We start from the raw sequence: 19,557 nt of genomic DNA, 5'->3' as shown, positions 1-19,557 counted from the left end.
TGACCTGATCCAGTGGGGCTGTTCTTATGTTCTTAACTACAATTCCCAGGAAGCCTTGCAGGTCTCTTGTTATCTGGTGTGCTCCCGGGGGCATTTGGTGGGCTGCTGTGAGATACAGGAAGCTGGACTAGATGGGCCTTTGGCCTGATCCAGTGGGGCTGTTCTTATGTTCTTAACTACAATTCCCAGGAAGCCTTGCAGGTCTCTTGTTATCTGGTGTGCTCCCTGGGGCATTTGGTGGGCCACTGTAAGATACAGGAAGCTGGACTAGATGGGCCTATGGCCTGATCCAGTGGGGCTGTTCTTATGCTCTTAACTACAATTCCCAGGAAGCCTTGCAGGTCTCTTGCTATCTGGTGTGCTCCCTGGGGCATTTGGTGGGCCGCTGTGAGATACAGGAAGCTGCACTAGATGGGCCTATGGCCTGATCCAGTGGGGCTGTTCTTATGGGGGGACCTTCAGAGGCCACGCCTGCCCAAACATTTGGCTACCAGTTGCCTAATAAAAAACAACCAGAAGCAGCCACAGGAAACAGTCTCCTTTTCTGCCCCCACTCTGCAACCCTTACCACAGAGCACAACTTGGGTTTAGCAACTGTGGGCCACCAGTTGTGTGCCAAGTTGGTAGCAACTTGGTGGGCTACCAAGGCCCAGCCTTGCCAGCTGTTGCTCACCCGGGACCTTCCCTTTCCCCAACTCCTTCCAAAATCAGCGCTTGAACAATTTCTGGAAGTTGTTCAACTTCTGTGACCCCGGAAATTTAAATTTCTTTCTTTTTTAACCAAACTGGCAGGGAGGTAAAGATTTGGTGCTTTTTACTTCTTTTGTTTTAACCGACTGGATCTTTAATACATTTTTAATCCTGTCAGCCAACTCCTCTGCTGGCAAGAGCCCCATCCAAAGCAACCCCATCCGTACCAGCCCCCAGACAGTTTGCGGGACGTGGTCGGGGCTCGCCCGCTCTTCTCCCCTCTCAGCCCAATACCTGCAAACCATCCCCTGCGCACCTCATAAAACCATGTGGGCTTCCCAGGAGCTTCAAAGGGAGCCTCTCCACTTTGCAAACCGAACACCCATCAAGGTTATAAACATTTCAGCCATAAATTAAAAAGGAAGGAAAAAAATCTTTAAGCAGAGTAATGAATTAAATTGCCGTAATGTTCTGTCCTTGGGCAGGCTCAAACAACATTCAGGAGGATCTTCAAAAGGACTCTGTTCTTTTCATTTCAGATACTGAAGTGCTGCATCAGGAGCTGGCACTCAGCAGCCTGAAATCAGTTCCTTTGCAAAAGCCTCTAATAGCTACATGTGCTGTCTGTGAGCCTCTGCTATAAAACAATCGTCACGCGCCTTTTTATGAGCTCAACACACCAGTTCTCATTGATGTATTAAACATGTGAGGCTGCCTTGCCTTTATTCAGGTTTTCAAGTCCTTGAGCAGATTCCACTTCAACAAAGAAAAGGGATGTGGCAGCAAGTACATATGGCTGACTGCCAAGGCTGCCCCCCGTATGCCACAGAACTGTCCAAGCTCCTGCCACATGCTCAGACGGGCACATGGACTTGAACCCACACCAGCGTCATGTAAACTGCCATTAAGCATGTTAGGCTGTGGGAAGGGGATTCATTCATTCAAGAAAATTTATATCCAGCACCTCCAACCGTATGAAAGCAGTTTACAACCAAAGTGAAAATCAAACACTATCACAATAACCAACAGCATTCATAAAACAGCCTGAGTAGTGCTTTGAGAATCATCTAGATCAGGGGTGCCCAAACCCCAGCCCTGGGGCCACCTGCGGCCCTCGAGGCTTCTCAATGCGGCCCTCGGGGAGCCCCTAGTCTCCAATGAGCCTCTGGCCCTCCAGAGATTTGTTGGGGCCCACACTGGTCCGACGCAACTGCTTTCAGCGTGAGGGTGACGGTTTGACCTCTCATGTGAGCTGTGGGATGAGGGCTCCCTCCACTGCTTGTTGTTTCATGTCTGTGATGCAGTAGTGGCAGCAAAGGAAAGGCCAGCCTTGCTTTGTGCAAGTCCTTTTATAAGCCTTGAGCTTTTGCAAGACCTTCATTCATTCATTCATACAGGTTCATATATTGCAAATGGGGAAGACTGAGGCTGAGAAACACCATCTTGTCTAGGATGACCTGGCAAGCTCATGGCAGAAGCGAGATTCAGACCAGGAAAGATCTGATTTGAAGTCCAGCAGACTTAAAACGAGAAGCAGCGTAAGTACGGAGCCTGCACTGCCTCCACTGGCTGACAGCAGCTCTCCAGGGTCCCAGGTAGCTTCCAGGGACTAAGACTTCCACCTACAAAGCAGGGACTGCCTACAACTATGGACTCCCCCTCCCCCCAGCCCCATCTCTGTCCTGAACCTACTTGCAGCCTACACACAAGGGCTCTGTTCAAGATAGCCAATCGCAACCAAAGCTCCCACTGCTGCTCCAGGCAGAGTCTCTCCAACACGCCAGGGGCCCACCAGCAGCCTTTCCTAGGCGTACAGGGTTTGCCATGCCACCTTCAGGTAGCAGGAAAAGGCTGCTGCCTTCTTCACACCAAGGAGAACCAAAATACCACACAGGATACCTTTGAAATTTACTGCCAGTGTGCTGCCAAAATTTCCTTTTTTCAGGGGGAAAAAACCAACACACACCATGTTATTTTATTAGCTGAACAAAGTAACATTTTTGTTTTGTGGGGGGGGGGGAGCAACATTTTATTCCCAATGCTGTTCTTTCCTTTTTATTGCTTTGAATAACTGTTAATATGAAGCCACAAGGGCTCGTTAAAAGGCACTACTAAAACTTTTATGACAAGGTTTTTTCTGCAAATAAAAACTACCTGCAGTTGATCCTGGGGAACCACACAATTCCCTGGAAACAGGAAGAAAATGAGTCACGAACTCCCATGCCTGACTGGAACAAAGCAAAGGGGGACAACGCTGGAGAGAAGGAAGAGAGTTTTATGGAGGGGTGTCGCCCAGTTACAAAAGACGCTCCAGCAGGGCGAATCAGCTTTCATCGACTGATCAATCAATCAAATCCGTATTAAGAGCAGCCTGGATGGACCAGACCAGAAAAAGGACTGCTTAGCTTTGTGTTTCTCTCAAAGTGGTCAACCAGATGCCCCACTGAGAAGTCCACCGGGAAGACAGGAAAGCAAGTGCCCTCCCCTCCAACCTGACTTCTAGTTCTGGACAGTAGCATAGCTGGAGGCGGCGGCAAGGCTAGTACTACAGGCACCTCAGTGTGCCGTGGAAGCTAACTCACTGATGGAGCCAAACCCGGCAGTGCTTCCTAGAATGGCTCCAACAGTGACTAGGACGGGCCACTTACATTGCGTAATGTGCTGCCCCCCCTCTGGCTACACTACTGGTTCTGGATAGTTACACCAAGGTAGACTATGCCTCAGTGTGAAAGCTCCACACAGCCATCACAGGGCCAGATGTCTCCTCTTCATCTGGTTCAACCATCTACTTCCCTTTGATATCCACCCACTAAGCTGGCAGCGATCACCTCCCATCAGGCATGACGTTGCCTAACTGCCTTTCAAAGCAAAGAAAAGGAACAACCTTTTCTCTGGTGGCCTCTTAGGAGTGTACCGGTTCCATGCTATGACCTGTCAAGCTACTCAAAGCCTTACCTTCTAGTTCTTACCTTCTTTTCTTGCTTAATGGAACATTTGAAGTTGACTCAAGCTACTGCTATATATACCTTCCCGCCTTTATGCACACGAATGAATGAGTAACTATTCTATGGTATGGGCACTGTCTATATTTAATTTTTTAAAGACATTTCCTTCAGTAATCGATTGAGAATGCAGCCAAATCACACTGTAAAGAAAATTAATACAGACAACACATGACACCAGCATTGCGGGCCTGTTCCAGGGAGCACATTTTTCTGGCTGTTATCCTTTCCCTGGTAGCTGGAAACATTTTCCCCCCCTGGAGGCAAAACATTTACAGACTTGGGCAAAAGGAATTCCAGGAAATTTACTGAAATGTTGGAGATGCAATAGAACGGCAATGGACCAAGGTCACCTGCACTGGAGTTGCTCCTACGCTGCCCCCTTCTGGAAAGAGTTCAGCAGTTGCATTTGTCTCTCAAATTCCCCCCTAAAGTAGATTATCCATCTACTTCAGGGGTGTCAAACATAAAGACTGTCTGAAGCCCAGTGACATTGTCTTCTGAAATGTACACGCAAGGATGGGTCTGTAGGTACAAGGGATATTTCCCACTTCTCCTCTTCCCTGCTATTTGGCACTCTTTGCAGCAAGAAATTTTGGCTTCTCTGTATAACTTTTGGGCATCAGATGAAAACATTTCTTTTCTAGCTCACTGTTTGATAATTTTCTCAGTTTCCCACTCTTAAGATTAGGGCCTGTTGTTCCTTTTAATGTTTCTGCTTCTGTGATGGATTGTTTCGCCTTGGGGGTTCTCTTGCAGAACCAAAGGACGGGGTGTAAATATTCTAAATAAATAATAAACAGATCCTCATGTGAGCTGGCAGGAGAGCCAACCCAGGAGGGAAAGATCTCAGTTACAACCTGTGCCAAAGAGAATACACTATCTTCTCTTCTTGGAAAGGCTGTAGTTGTTTGGAAAAACTTCAATGAAATTTTCAGGCAATTAAAAAAAAGACAAGACGAGAAGCCAAAGCCACGACCCTGTTCCCAAAAAAGAAGAAACATTTTCTGCAAGAAAATATCAAGCTCTGCAAATCAGGTAACTATTTGTGTCTATGTCCTCTGAATCCACAGAATAAAACATGCTCCAACTGCAGCCACTGATGCTTTTTGTATCCTAAGAACTTGACTGAAAGGAAATCTGCTCTTCGAAGTGAAGGTTGGGGGGGGGAGGTGGAGGGAGAGTATCAAAGGCTTTGAAAATGACGAGATCAAAGAACTGTGATCTCAGGTGCTCCAGAGATTATACAAGCACAACACTAGGATTAAGCTCAAGTGAGGCTGAAGTGGCCACTGCACCTTGTTCCAGAAATGGTGAAGGTGTAATCCTACCCTAAGTCAAATTCCTCCTTCCTGGGAATCACAGTAAGATGATAAACAGGATGGAAACTGTCCAGATTCTCAGCACCTGTCTCTTTTTCGTTGTCAGAAATGGAAAACTAGGTCAACCAGGGAAACAGAGGGGAGGAATGCAGGCACTTTGCATGGGTACAACTTGGACTGTGCATGAATGGTGCATAATACAGATGGACACTGCTGTCTTTTGCTATATCGTGAAGCCCCACAGCTCACTTTCAGTCATTCACTGTCTTTCGTAATATCACGCCACATGTTGGTTTGAGGGCTGAATCCCTTAAAAAGGGGTGTTAATTGGTTGATTTAACTTATCGATCAGCTAAAAAGGTATCTCCTTTTAATCAGGATACATGTTAGTTTTATCCCAGCATCTTATAATAGCTGCAGATAGCAAGCACTGCCTCAGAAAAGGCTTTTTCCTTTCCTCCCACATAGGATGGAATGACTCTTCTAAATGTAGCCTTGGTGCTGTAGGCTTATAGTCTTTCCAGACTGAAGGTTGCCAACCAGCACAGGTAATAAATACCTGTGTCACAGCAGGAACCATCTCGGAGAGGCAGTTCCCTTTTCCTTTCACCCCAAAGAGAAAACCTCTTCTAAGGGCCCAATCCTATTCAACTCTGCAGCACCGGTGTAGCCGCAATGCAGTCCCAAGGTAAGGAAACAAATGTTCCCTTACCTTGAAGAGGCCTCTGTGATTGCCCTCCCACAACAGGATGCAGCACATGCCCCATTGGCACAGCAGCACCGGCACTGGAAAATTGGATCGGATTTGGCCCTAAGATGGCACCTGCTGCAATGCATTCATGTCCCACCTAAGAACAAGAAAAGCAGGCCTTTCCCTTCAAATATTGTTTTAATCACATGCAAATTTAATTATGTGATCAATTATTAACTCTCACCTGATTAATTAAGATTTTGTTAACTGTTGAGAAGCCTAGTTGTTGAGCTGCTGTTTAGCAGTTCCTACCCCCTCCAACATCACAATTTGCTCTCTCTGTTGACTCCACCCAAATCCCACAGAATAGTGACTGCCACAGGCAGTTTCCCCCCCAAAGGCACCAAAATAATTCATAAGATCAACCCCTTTTGGGTAGAGATGGGTACTCTTAAGACTGCAAGACTCAAACTCAAGACTGCAAGACTCAAACCGGTGGCGTAGCTGGAGGGGGGGCGCAGGCAGAGAGGTGGGCAAGCAGTCCCTACCTTCGAAGCCATTCCCGGCGGAGGGGGGCAAAAGGGAGCCATACAGTAGTATGGCTGTAGGAAGCTGTACGGCTCCATTTTGCCCCCCCCCTTGCCGGAAATGGCTTCGTAGGGAGGGGCCGCTCGCCCACCTCCCTGCCAGGTTGAGTGCTCCGCCCCCCCTCCAGCTACACTACTGACTCAAACAGATGCCAGAAAGTGAGCTGTGAATCTCTGGACTCCCTCATGGCCTTCACCGTTTCACCAAGATGGACGGCGGGCTCCTTGCACCAAAACGGCTCTGATTCGACTGTGGACTGCCCACAGCCTGCAACAGTGAGGCACTCCTGAGCATTGTCACCAGTCACATGACCTGAAGGGCACTGGCAATGCCTTGTAGGCAGTCTTGGATACATGCTGTTTACCCCCCCCCCTTTTAAAGAACATTTGAGAAGGGGGCATAGTTCAATGGTACAGCCTACATTTTGCATGAAGATGATCCCGGCTTCAGTTCCCAGTAGCTTCTCCAGGCAGGGCTGGGAAAGACCCTTCCTGTTAAACACCCAGAAGAGTTGCTACCAGTCAGTGCAGATGTGAACTAGAAGGACGAGTGTTTTGTCTCAGTAGGAAGTGATTTCAGATGATCAAAATGTGGCAATACATCCCTGGCCAGCTGTGGTCCACCACTGTCTCCTCCACCAGACATCAGCAAGCTACATGGCAGCAAAATCTGGAGATGAAGGGCCCCAAATGTGCAAGGGTATTTTCAGAGGGCTCTTTGCTGTTGATCCCCCCACGCCGTCCACTGCTGCTGATATAGGCGGGATCCACATACAGCAACCTTCCTGAACTGCCTACCGTTCGGCCCTGGGCAGCCCCAAAGCAGTGACTGTTTCCCATGTGCAATCAAAACAATTTGTGTCTCAACAGTGGCAGAGGCACGGGGGACATTCAAGCACCTGACCCAGAGAGCCATCCAAGAGGCTTTCGCTCCAGCCTTGCTCATATCTAGTGGAAAAAGACACCAACTCCCACCGCCCCCTCGACTCCAAACACGGCAGCCTGGAGAATTAAGCCATGTGCTGCATAATTCATTCGGTGGATGCCATTGTCATTCGCCAGAAATAAAAGCTACTTGATTATTTATCCCACTGCCTTGCATACAACATGCACAGTAAGTTTAAACAAAACAACCGACTTCAGGAGGAAGAGCCTCCTTGTGAGGTGGCCCTGGAACAATTGGTGGTGTCGGAGCACATCAAGGTCTTGCCGCAGATGACTCTTGAGAAATGCAGGTGGGTTTGAACAGGTGTGTCCTGTTGCCCAGTTCAAGAAACCTTTTCCCATCCTCCACGCCTAGCAGCGTTGCTGCGAGAGGGGTACACTTTGCTTGGTGTCTGAGTCCTTCTTGACCCCAAGGAAAGAGGGGAAGTACCAAAGGGAGGAGTTTGCTGATCGAGCAACTGGGCCTCAGAGTTCAGCAGTGGGTAGGGGGTTGCTTCACCCTTCTCCTCCCTCCTCCAACTGTCTTCCGGCTCTTTCCCTGGGCTTGCCCCACTCCCAGGGGAGCAGACACGGAGCGACCCTCAGGTACCCTGTCCAGAGACCTCTCAACACCAGCCCTGGGTGCCTTATAAAGGCCTGGGCCCTCCCCTTCCTGGGCTGTCTCTCTCCCATTCCCTCCCCCAGAATTATTTTTAGATGATGTGTATATGTTATGGAAAATCATCTCAGAAGAGGCCTTCCCCATTTTCTCTCACAGAGGAGAGAAGGCCTCTTACTTGACAGCACTTGCTACGAGTCTGTGGACCAACTCAGTGGGGAACCTTTCCGTGGATCAAAATATTGTTTAGCCAACTAAACGCTGCAGTCAGATAAACAAGGTTGCCATAACTATGATGGCAGCCGGTCTTGGACAGAGTGAAGCTGACGGTCACCAAACCTACTAGGTTCTTTGCAAATACGAAGGGTGGAGCTTCTACAGGATCCTGACTGAGGAATATTTACCTTTGGTACACAAGAAGTAGCAGGCCATGCTAGGCTGCAAAGAACTGAATAAGCCCCACCAGACCACCACTGTCTTCCCTGCTGCCCCAATGGGTTGTTTCCCCACCCCTATCAACATTTGCTTTAATCCAAGGACTAACGATCCCCTTGTGTCAATGTAATGGCAAGACTGGGAGCCCCGGATGCTTCTGGAGGCAGAAATGTTCTCCCTCATGCCTGCTTGCAGGCTTTGCAAGTAGGCACTTAAACAAACCTTTATTAATAACAGCGTCTTGAGTGCTCCAAAGTAATTGGGCCAAGTCAGGATGCTGGAAAGGAAGGCTCGGCCCTCCAAGTTCCAAGCAAGCAGTAAAACTTTGCCCCAGAGAACAATACCGTTCTATTGACCCAGTGCTTGTCTGGGGGCAGAGCGGCAGGCGGGCTGAGTTTACAACACGACCGGAGTTTGCTTCAACATCAGAGGCTGCTCAAGAAGAGAAACACCTGCCCGGCACTTCCCAAAGAATGAGGGCCATTTTTTAGAGATGCCAAGGAGAAGATTCCTGGCATTGCTAACCTCCTTTTATGGGACTGAGTCACACACTGGTAGTCCAGCCCCATCTCCTGCACTGCTCTTGGAAGTGCTATGCAGACAGCAGAGATGGGGTAAGACAGGCCGGCCCTGGTGTGTGGCCACTTTTTCCTCACCCAGGCAGCCTCCCACTCAGCTTTTCTTCACCCTTTGGTCTGAACCAAAGGGTGTCATTGCCAGCAGGTTACAGGGGGAAATGCAACTGTGCAATAGAGAGATCGTTTGCGCCATCTCAAAATGTCCCACTCCCAGTCACAGATGGTGCAAATGGGAGCACAGGAAGATGGTGGGGAGGGGATGACACTGGAGCTAGAGAGTAAAATTCACGAACACTGGTGCTCTTCCCAGTATCAGTCACCACTACCTCATTTAAAATGTCAGCACGCTTTGCAGTGTGGAAAGAGGGGTGCCAAACTGATTCCAGCTCTTTTTATCTTCCAGTTCAAACAAAAGAACTTTTCTCAACAAAATATCGACACTCCAGCCTGCTCTCCCACAATGCTGTCACACTGACCAAGAAAAAGAATTTGGGACGGGAGTTCATACAGGGATGCAGAACTGATTCTACACAGCTGGATTCCAACGGGAAGGGGAGGAGTGCCTTCAAGTGTACCACTTTGCTTTTCCTCAACAGACCTTGGCCACTCACCCGCTGGTGGTGTGTGTGTGTGGGGGGAGAGCGGTCCTCCACCCCAGCAGTGAATGGCTCAGCCCTCAAAGACCCCTGCAAACTCCCATTCCCACTTCTATCCTGGGACCCCTCTGAGCACATGTGCTGAAGAGCAGTGTATGCATTGTAAGGCCCGTGTTTCTCCCTAAGGGCTGGGATGATGTTTCAGGAGGAGCCCTCCCTTTGAGAAAGGCTTTTGGCTGTTGGTTAGCATCCCCCCCCCCCCGGCACCTGAGACCCTCCTCTGCTCTCCAGGTGCCAAAAGAAAATTCTGGCTGCTCTGTTTGAAAAGCAGAAATGTTCTTCTGCAGTGTCAATTTAAGGCTGAGCTGCAACTGCCATTTAAAAGGGTTCTGGGCAAGTGCTTTAACACCTCCGTCCAGGTACTAAACAAGCACACTCCCCATAAATGCACAGGACTCCTGCTATGATGGTTTGCAGCTTTGCGGCTTCCCTCTCTCTTCCTCACACAGCAGTTCATACGTTCACTGGTTGGCAGGAGAAGCAACACCCCGGATTATTTCTGGAGACCCCCTGCAGAAGCCTCGTCGCTTTTCATTAGCGAGGCTTCTGGAGGGGCCCGGCAGAGTCTGGAGGCTAGAAACTACTCAGTGGTAAAAAGTGGCATTCAATAAGCAACCTAATGCACAACTTAACCAAAGAGATGCACCAAATTCCCCTGCAACCAGGGCAAAGGAGCACCTTTGAAAGGGGTTATCCTTTTATAGTTAGCAGTGGGAGGGCAGCTGTCTCTACTCACTCCAGCACGGCACCCTACTAGTGACAGGTGCTGGCATCTGGGGCTTCTGCTGAAATTGTGAGCCCTTGTGGGAAAGAGAGTCGTCCTTGCCTTTTTTTTTCCTTTTGCTTGGTAAATGGTTTGGGAACTTTTTGGGGTGAAAACTGGGATAGCAGCATTCTTAAAAAGCAGCAGCAAAAGCACCACCTCAGGGAGGAAGAACAGGAATTGCCACTGGAGCTAAGTGGAAGAGCCTGAGCAGAAGTTCCCAATTCCAGCCCTCCTGTGGAAGGGGAATAATTCCTTGGAGGGCTGCTGCTGGCCAAAGCAGGCAGACCAAGGGCTTGCCCAAACAACTGCATGCCGCCAACCCCATCACAAGCTTTGTGCTTCTCAAATTAAAGGATCTAAAGCAAAATGCCAGCAGGCTGCACAGAAGGCAGGAGGAGGCCTAAATGCCGAGACACCGCAGCAGTCAGAAGGTGAGGAAGAGGACCAGCAATACACCTGGATCTGAAAGCATCAAATCCCAGTTTATTTCACTCTATTGAAAACAAGAGGGTTGTTGCCTCTGGTCCCCCCCCCCCAACACAGCAGCTCTCCGTCCTCCTCCTTGCTTTGTTCTGTGGGGAAATTAAGAGCTTGGTGCTGGGCAGCACGGGGTTAACACTGACTGATGTCGACCGCCCTGAGCCTGTGCTTTGTTCATCAGAGCGTTAAATCTGAAAGCTCCCGAGAGCCCCGCGCAGTCGCGCTGCCAGGGCCGGGGTAGAAGGTTCTGCATTAAAAATGCATGTCGCAGGCGCTGCCGTGGTCCTCGGCTCTGGCTGAAAGGAGAGCTGGCGGGGGAAGTCTTCGGAGCCCCACCACCTCGCCGGCAATCAGGAGACATTCCTCAACAAACAGGCACCTCGGGAAAGGAATGAAAGGGCAAACAAACCGTGAAACAAATCAAAGGGCTCAATTATCCGCCTCTTCTTCTCTCACAGAACGAAGGGGGGAAAACAAAACAGAACCGCTTTCAAGGCTGGTGCGTGGCATGGGGATGCTCCAGCTGCCTGGCCAGCCGGCAGGCCATTTGGGGCAGCAGCACTGCAAGCGGATGTACAAGAGGCAGAGCGGAGGGAGGGGCGGCACAGCAGAGCAGAGGGGGGAGCGACATGTGCCCTGTGCAGCTCACAATTGTGTGTGCTTGCTCCCACTTCTGATCTCGGCAGAGGACTGACCTTTTGCCTCCATGCTCGACTGTCCCCGTTGCCATTGCAAGCTGCTTACCACAGAGTCGGGCCAGTGGCCCATCTGGCCCAGGACTATCTAGACTATCTGGGGTGCTCTGCAGGGTGGTGGTCTTACCTAGAATGCCAGGCATTCGGCCGGTGATCTCCAGCACCCAAGAAGGCACCTGCTCTGCCACTGAGTTATACGGTGCATCCTCACTCACTGGAGAACGGCTTATAGCTCAGGGGGAAGAGCCCCTGCTCTGTAGGCAGAAGCTGCTAGCTTCAGCCATACTGCTGCTGCCAGTCAGTGGAGACAGTCTTGAGAAAGACAGACCACTGGGTAGAAAGACAATCACGTATGCACGCAAAGGCACCTCATGGGCTGGCCATCTGGACCTGTGTTTGGCCCACTCTGACTGGCCCTGGTTCTCCAAGGTTTCAAAGCAGAGAAGAGTCTTTTTACTCCTTCAAGTTGTGGTCCATTTTACTGGAGATGCCGGGTCTGATTCCATGCGATGTCACTGAATTATGACCTCCCCCCACCCCACTTAAGCCTCTGGCTCAAGACTACACTGACATCCTCACTACTTGTGCAGTTACCCTTCTAAAGTATCTGTGCGGGGGAGGGGCCGAAGTGAGCGCTGTTTTCTCTAGAGTTACCTGGTATACAGTGCTTCATATTTATTAGTATCCCCCATGATCTACCAGTTCATTGAAGATATTTTGCCCTGACTTTTCCCTTCTGCATTGAAGACACTCAAGGAAGCTCACAACATAGTATACAGCATCAGGGAGAAAAAATGAAGATAGCATCACTAAGAGACATAACAGATCAACATAAAACTAAACTAAAACTATCAGTCTCGTCCAGAAATCTCTGTGGTTGGGTTACCAATACCCATTCAAACCCCTTGTCCAAGAAAAGGAGGTTAGAGACTAGCTGAGAATTGCCCGGAATGGCAGAAGCAAGGCAGGGCCTCTTCAGGAGATGGCAGATGACCCCTACCTGAAGGCAAGATGGAAACATACCCTCCCCGGGAGAAGCATTTATCCCTCTCCCTGTCTATTCAGCCAGTCCCTTCAGGGCAGATTCCACCAGCCAAGAAGGGCACGGGCCAAGTGTGGCCAATTATTAATAATAAAAATTATTAATTAATATTTCCTTCTAGTTCTCTTTTTTGGTCTAGTGGGTCGCAATAGATTGTCATTTTTAAAAGTGGGTCCCGGTGTTAAAAACTTTGGGGAGTACTGCCCTACATGGTCCATCAGAGACTGGCCGCTGGTCTCCTGGAGAGCTGCAGGGTGTGATGGTCTTGCCCCAGGTCCTGACAGAGAAATTCTAAAGTCCATTTCCAGGTTCAGAGTGCAACATGAGAAGGAGTGGTGAAAATGAGCAAAGAGGAAATTGCACAACTTCCACTGCACACAAATCAAATTCACAGGCGTTTGAGGGCCTTCTTTGGAGAAACCACACAAGAGACTATTCAGCTCTGTGGACCAACCTAACAGATAGCTCCACACAATCTGATTCAAACATTCACGCTGGCTATAAATGGGGGAGGGTGGAGCTTCAGAAATGCTAAGCACCACTCTTCAAGCTGCTTACGCTGACCTCATCTGGACCACAGGCAGCCATCTGTGCAAGACCTACAGGGGATGGGTCCGCAGCAGAGGGTCCCAGCTTCAGCCAGAATATATCCACATTGGAAGCTGCCTTATCCCAACTCACCTCTTGGTCCGCCTACTCCAGCTGCTTTCTAGGGCTTTAGGCAAGAGGCTTTCCACGTCCTACCTGGAGATGCTGCCAGGGATGGCACCTGGCATGATCCCCATGATCAACCACTGAGCTACAGCCCCATCCCAGACAGGCTGTGGGACAATGGATTCTTGCCATCCCAGGTGGGGCTGGGAAAGACCCTCGCCAGGAGATCGACTAGCAGTGGCTGTGCAGGCCAACTGAGGCACTTCCGAGCTGGACCAATCAACTGCCTGACTTGCAGAAGGCAGCTTCTTACTCGCCCAAGTTCACACCAAGAGGTGTGTGTGTCTGAAGAAGCTTTCAGGAGTTGTGAGAAAGAACGCTGTTTCTCTCGAAACCCCCCCGCCCATTTCCTGCCAAATTGCCTCTCCTCACGTCCAGTTCCTTTAAGTGTTTGCCATTTCTTTGCTGCTTCCCTCTAACTCCCAATCCCAATCCCTTCCCCTCCAAGAGAAAACAGGCAGGGCCGCCATCCATTTATTTAACCCAGGAACAGTCACGATCAGAAAAAAAACACCCCTTGAAATCCTCTTACACAACAACTCTGGCAGGCCCCTCTGTGTCCCAAACAACATCAAACTGTGCTCGCCCATTTGTCTCAGGAATCCTGCATTAACAAACACGAAGACGAGCACTTCTTTTACCTCCCACACTCAGTGACAGAAGAAAACAAGGGCCAGCTGTAGTCATCAATGGATCCTTGTTCCGCACATAAAGGCTTAATTACATTTTATTTCAAGCCTACACATGGAAAACTTTACGGATGCCGGCTTGTCGATCTCGGCTTCTGGTATTCCGGCTGACAGACTGCAAGCCTCTCCCCCCCTTCTTGTTAACACCTTCACTGCTCTAGGCATGGCCAAGGGGAGGGAGGCAGCCTTCAGAGCTCTGGAATCTACTTGATTCCTTTGTAGAATCTGGAGCCCACTGGAGCAACGGGCGGAAGAGTGGCTCCGGGCAAGCCAGGGGGAGGGAACTAAGCCAGATACCTTCTGAACTCCACCAGTGATACACTGGGATGACCTGCCTTGCACTTCCAAGCCAAAATCTTCACCTTAGTTACTATGGAGCAGAGATTCTAAGCTCACTGTCTAAAACTGGCAGCAGAAAGACTTGGGCACAGAGAATTAATTCACACCTACCTAAGGCTGAGAGAGAAATAATTAGCAGAGTGAAGCAGTCACAGCAAGGATCTTTTACTTCCTTTAACCTGCAGTGTTACAGAACTCGCAACAAGCAGTATCAGTGATTCTTGAGCGTCAAGTCCCATTTTACATCTGGGGAACACTGAGGCTCAGACACGTGCAGCAAGCCCACGGATCAGGCAAGCAAGGTTGCACTGGGCTGCCACTTAACTGTGAGTCAAGGGCTAGCGACCTGACTACTTGTCAGTGTGGAATTAAGCCACACAACCACCACACTGTTCCCATCCAGCTAAGACCCTTTCGACATGGTTTTGTACCAGTGGTTTCCAAACCCACACCCAATGCATGCTTCCATGCCAGCCCAAGTAAACATAAGGACATCTGCATGTGTCAATCCTATGTTATCACAATGCTCAAGTGCAGCTGAACCCCTGGGAGGTACGTCACTTATATTTATTTAAAATATTTTAATCCCACCCTCCAGTTTAAAACACCTTAAGGTGGCTTACAGTAAGGGACTACAGCATCAATATAAAACCATTAATTAAAGCAGAAAGCAGCTGACATTAGTATAAAATAATCCATCAAAAGCCTGGCAGGACACAAGAGCCTTTTCTACATATTTAAAATCTGGCAGGGAGATCACAACAGGAAATCCCCCTTCTGGGAATGGAGCTTCAGTATAGAAAATGGTATGCCCCCCCCCGATACCTGCCAACCAAACCGGTGCCAGTGGTAGGCCAGAGAGCAAGACCTGTGAACTGGGAAGAAAAGCAGAGTCTTCACACTTACTTGGGAAGCCCTGGGAGCTACTCTGTGGGCAGCATGTCTGTGTATCATAAGAACATAAGAACAGCCCCACTGGTTGAGGCCATAGACCCATCTAGTCCAGCTTCCTGTATCTCACAGCAGCCCACCAAATGCCCCAGGGAGCACACCAGATAACAAGAGACCTGCATCCTGCTGCCCTCCCCTGCATCTGACATAGCCCATTTCTAAAATCAGGAGGTTGCACATACACATCATGGCTTGTAACCTGTAATGGACTTTTCCTCCAGAAACTTGTCCCGTCCCCTTTTAAAGGCATCCAGGGGCCAGACGCCATCACCACATCCTTTGGCAAGCAGTTCCACAGACCAACCACACGCTGAGTAAAGAAATATTTTCTTTTGTCTGTCCTAACCCGCCCAACACTCAATTTGAGTGGATGTCCCCTGGTTCTGGTATTATGTGAGAGTGTAAAGAGCATCTCCCTATCCACTCTGTCCATCCCCTGCATAATTTTGTATGTCTCAATCATGTCCCCCCTCAGGCGTCTCTTTTCTAGGCTGAAGAGGCCCAAACGCCGTAGCCTTTCCTCATAAGGAAGGTGCCCCAGCCCAGCAATCATCTTAGTCACTCTCTTTTGCACCTTTTCTGTAGTTTACAACCACAGTTACTTAACTTTTATTTTAAAGTGTATTGCTTGTCCTAAAAACTTCCTCAAAGGTTGTACAAAGATAAAGCGTTCTAAATACATTCTACTAATTAAAACAAAACTAATCAGCAGTAAAATTGATATAAAGTGTTGGCTCAACCCCCAAGATCTCACATCACACTGCAACTAAGTCAAGGATGTGCAATGGAGCAGTAGTGTAGCTGCCCCCTCTGCCAACAAAGATCATGACTCTCCAAGTGACATCCTCTCCCCCTGGAAGTGTTTGGCTTGGAAGTAAATGTGGTGAGGAGACATCTTTCCAGCCGCTATTCTTTCTCCCGCATCCCCCTCCCCTCACAGGAAGATATGGAGGTAGGCCATCTCTGGCTTGTGCTCTGCTGTCGAGGGTGTGTGTTGGCACCTCCTCATGGCATGGTACCTGGGACAACATACCCCCCTTCCCCCCTTAGTTACACAACTGCAATGGAGACAGCAGCGTATTCTTCTCCCCACATTTACCCCACCTCTGTTGTCTTTCTTGTGTAAGTTTAAACTGAAAGCTCCTCAGGACAGAGACCTCGTATACTCTGCAATGTGCCAAGTGCACTGAAGGAGTTTGTTTTTTTTAAATAACAATAACAACTCGCCCACCTCAGCATCCCCCCACTGGGCTCCTTGGAAAAGAAGGGCCATGAGCTGCCATTGAAAGGCCAGCACAGAGGAGAATCAGGGAGCCACTTGAGAAAAGGCCTTCCAATAAAAAAAAGCTGAACTGCTAGGAGGGCTCATATCAAGCTCCTAAGAAACAAACCTGCTGGATCAGACCAAAGGCCCAGACTGTTTCCTACAGCGGCCCACCAGCTGCTTCTAGGAAGACACAAGCAGGGTATGACGAAAGACCCCTCCCTTGCAGCTGATCCCCTGCAATGGATATTCAGAGGGGTGCTGCTGTTGAACCTGCTGGTGGTGCAGTCATCACAACGAGAAGCTTGTCCTCCACAAACAGGCTTGTCCTCCACAAACGGGTTCAATTCCGTTTGAAAAGCTAGTTGCCATCACCACAGTGGTTCTCATACATTTTGCACCAGGACCCACTTTTCAGAATGAGAATCTGCCAGGACCCACCAGAAGTGATGTCATGACTGGAAGTGACATCATCAAGCAGGAAAATTTTTAACAATCCTAGGCTGCAAACCTACCCACACTTACCCAGGAGTAAGTCCCATTGACTATCATTGTTAAAAGAATATACATAGATAGCAGCTTGTTAAAAGTACAGATAAAAGTAACATTTCCCCAAATGCAGACACACACCATGGTAGCATCAAGTCCAATATATCAAAAATAAAATATTGAAATGAATAGGGACCCACCTGAAATCGGCTCGCGACCCACCTAGTGGGTCCTGACCCAGTTTGAGAAACACTGGGGTAGAGAAAGATTATTTCTGTTCTGCCCCAGTGAGCCAAAGATGGCAGAACACTGAACACATGTGCAGTGGGGTATCTGGGGAAGGGTTGAGAATCTTACTTTGCAGTCGTCTCCTCGTCGTACTTTGTCTTCAGGTCAAACAATTCCGTTCGCGTCTTTTCCAAGGCTGACGAGCAAAGGAGGGGGGAAAAAAACACAACATGCCAAGCATTACTGACATGGTCAGAACCGCACAACATTTTTTTAAAAAGGCTATTCAATTGAGCTATAAACTGTTCTCCATTCGAAAAGTCATCTTGCATTATGTCTTCTCCCTGACCAAACAAAATCACATTGTAGAAAAATGCTTTAAAAGCTTTTCAAAATTCTTTCCTCGAAAAAAAAAAAATCTCTTAAAAAAAATGGAAGAGGCCCAGCTCAGCCACTCTTTTGAGAATGGTGAAATTTTCCAGATCCTGCCCCACTCGGTCTGGCTCAGCACGTCGCCTTCCCTTTATAGATCTGCTCCGTGACAGATGAAGCGCCTGGGCCTGTTCACTCAGGGACCTGATTTGGTTTTGGATGGGAAAGTGCCCAGGCTAGCCAGGGCTTGGAGAGGCCAACAGAAGCAAGGAAGGCAAGGAAAAGCTGCTGACAGGATGAGACCAGAAGCAGCAGGGGGAACAGAACCCAGCAGGTGAGCGCTGAACCCAACTGCTGCCTACTCTGGGGGAAGGAAAGCACCCCCAGCGCCCATTAAGTCAGCCATTTTCAAGCACTGTTCCATGGCACACCAATGCCTGAAAGGTCTGCAGGGGTGCCACGGGGGTTTGGGGCACAGAGGTTGAGAATCATTGGAAAACGCTTTTGGGTTTGGTGGTTCTGTTTCTAGGGCAACTGCCTGTAGTAACAAATTGCCTCTTCTTCCACCAGCAGGGCCAGACAGTTCATACTACAGGAAGTTGCCCTAAAAACAGAGCTGCCAAACTTGGAAGTGTCTCCAGGAAGTGACATCACAAGAGATAAATGCCATAAAGATTACCATAGAGGTCAGTGAGAAGGAAAATGCTGAAAACAGTTGCTGTAAGTGCTTCCTCAGCCCTGCCTCCCGGTCTCCTTGAGAACTTCAAACATGGAGGCCAAAAGGGATGCAGTATCTCTTGACACTTTCTTTCAAACGCCTCCTCAAAACTCATCTTTTCCTCAAGGGCTTTGGCACAACCTCAGTCCCCATCCTCTACCATCAACAAGCCCAAGCAGTTGCAAGGAGATGCAAGGGGAAGCAGGTGCAAGGAGGGACAGGGTTGTAATCATGGGGGACTTCAATTATCCTCATATAGACTGGGTCAATTTGTGTTCTGGTCACGAAAAGGAGACCGGATTCCTTGACATGTTAAATGGCTGTGCCTTAGAGCAGCTAGTCATGGAGCCCACCAGAGGACAGGTAACTCTGGATTTAATATTGTGCAGTACTCAGGACCTGGTTAGAGATGTCAATGTTATGGAGCTGTTGGGGAACAGTGATCATGCTGCAATCTGTTTCGACATGCACGTCGGGGGAAGAATACCGGGCAAATCTCTCACAAAAACCCTTGACTTCCGACAAGCAGACTTCCCTCAAATGAGTAGGCTGGTTAGAAGGAGGTTGAAAGGGAAGGTAAAAAGAGTCTAGTCTCTCCAGAGTGCATGGAGGCTGCTTAAAACAACAGTAACAGAGGCCCAGCGGAAGTGTATACTGCAAAGGAAGAAGGGCTCCACAAAGTCCAGGAGGGTGCCCGCATGGCTAACCAGCCAAGTTAGAGAGGCCGTAAAGGGCAAGGAAGCTTCCTTCCGTAAATGGAAGTCTTGCCCTAATGAGGAGAATAAAAAGGAACATAAACTGTGGCAAAAGAAATGTAAGAAGGTGATATGGGAGGCCAAGCAAGACTATGAGGAACGCATGGCCAGCAACATTAAGGGGAATAATAAAAGCTTCTTCAAATATGTTAGAAGCAGGAAACCCGTCAGAGAAGCAGTAGGCCCTCTGGATGGTGAGGGAGGGAAAGGGGAGATAAAAGGAGACTTAGAGATGGCAGAGAAATTAAATGAGTTCCTTACATCTGTCTTCACGGCAGAAGACCTCGGGCAGATACCACTGCCTGAACAGCCCCTCCTGACCAAGGAATTAAGTCAGATAGAGGTTGAAAGAGAGAAGATGTTTCAGATCTCATTGATAAATTAAAGATCAATAAGTCACTGGGCCCAGATGGCATCCACCCAAGAGTTATTAAGGAATTAAAGAATGAAGTTGCTGATCTCTTGACTAAAATATGCAACTTGTCCCTCAAAACGGCCACGGTGCCAGAGGATTGGAGGATAGCAAATGTCACACCGATCTTTAAAAAGGG

At 48.9% G+C, this 19,557-nt stretch overlaps 1 protein-coding gene across 2 annotated transcripts in view; it reads right to left on the bottom strand.

The window, feature by feature from the left end:
* Nucleotides 1-19,557, bottom strand: part of CUX1 (cut like homeobox 1) — a 258,390-nt gene that overhangs the window by 94,159 nt on the left and 144,674 nt on the right. For both annotated transcript variants that reach the window (XM_066634819.1, XM_066634818.1), the window contains exon 8: nucleotides 17,291-17,357. In XM_066634819.1, coding sequence (XP_066490916.1) covers nucleotides 17,291-17,357 — 67 coding nt within the window. The remainder of the gene's footprint in view (nucleotides 1-17,290; nucleotides 17,358-19,557) is intronic.

The sequence above is a fragment of the Tiliqua scincoides genome, chromosome 8 (assembly GCF_035046505.1).
Source record: "Tiliqua scincoides isolate rTilSci1 chromosome 8, rTilSci1.hap2, whole genome shotgun sequence".
Classification (NCBI taxonomy): domain Eukaryota; kingdom Metazoa; phylum Chordata; class Lepidosauria; order Squamata; family Scincidae; genus Tiliqua; species Tiliqua scincoides.
Note: the sequence above shows the minus strand (reverse complement) of the source record. Positions and strands in the feature narration are given on the sequence as shown.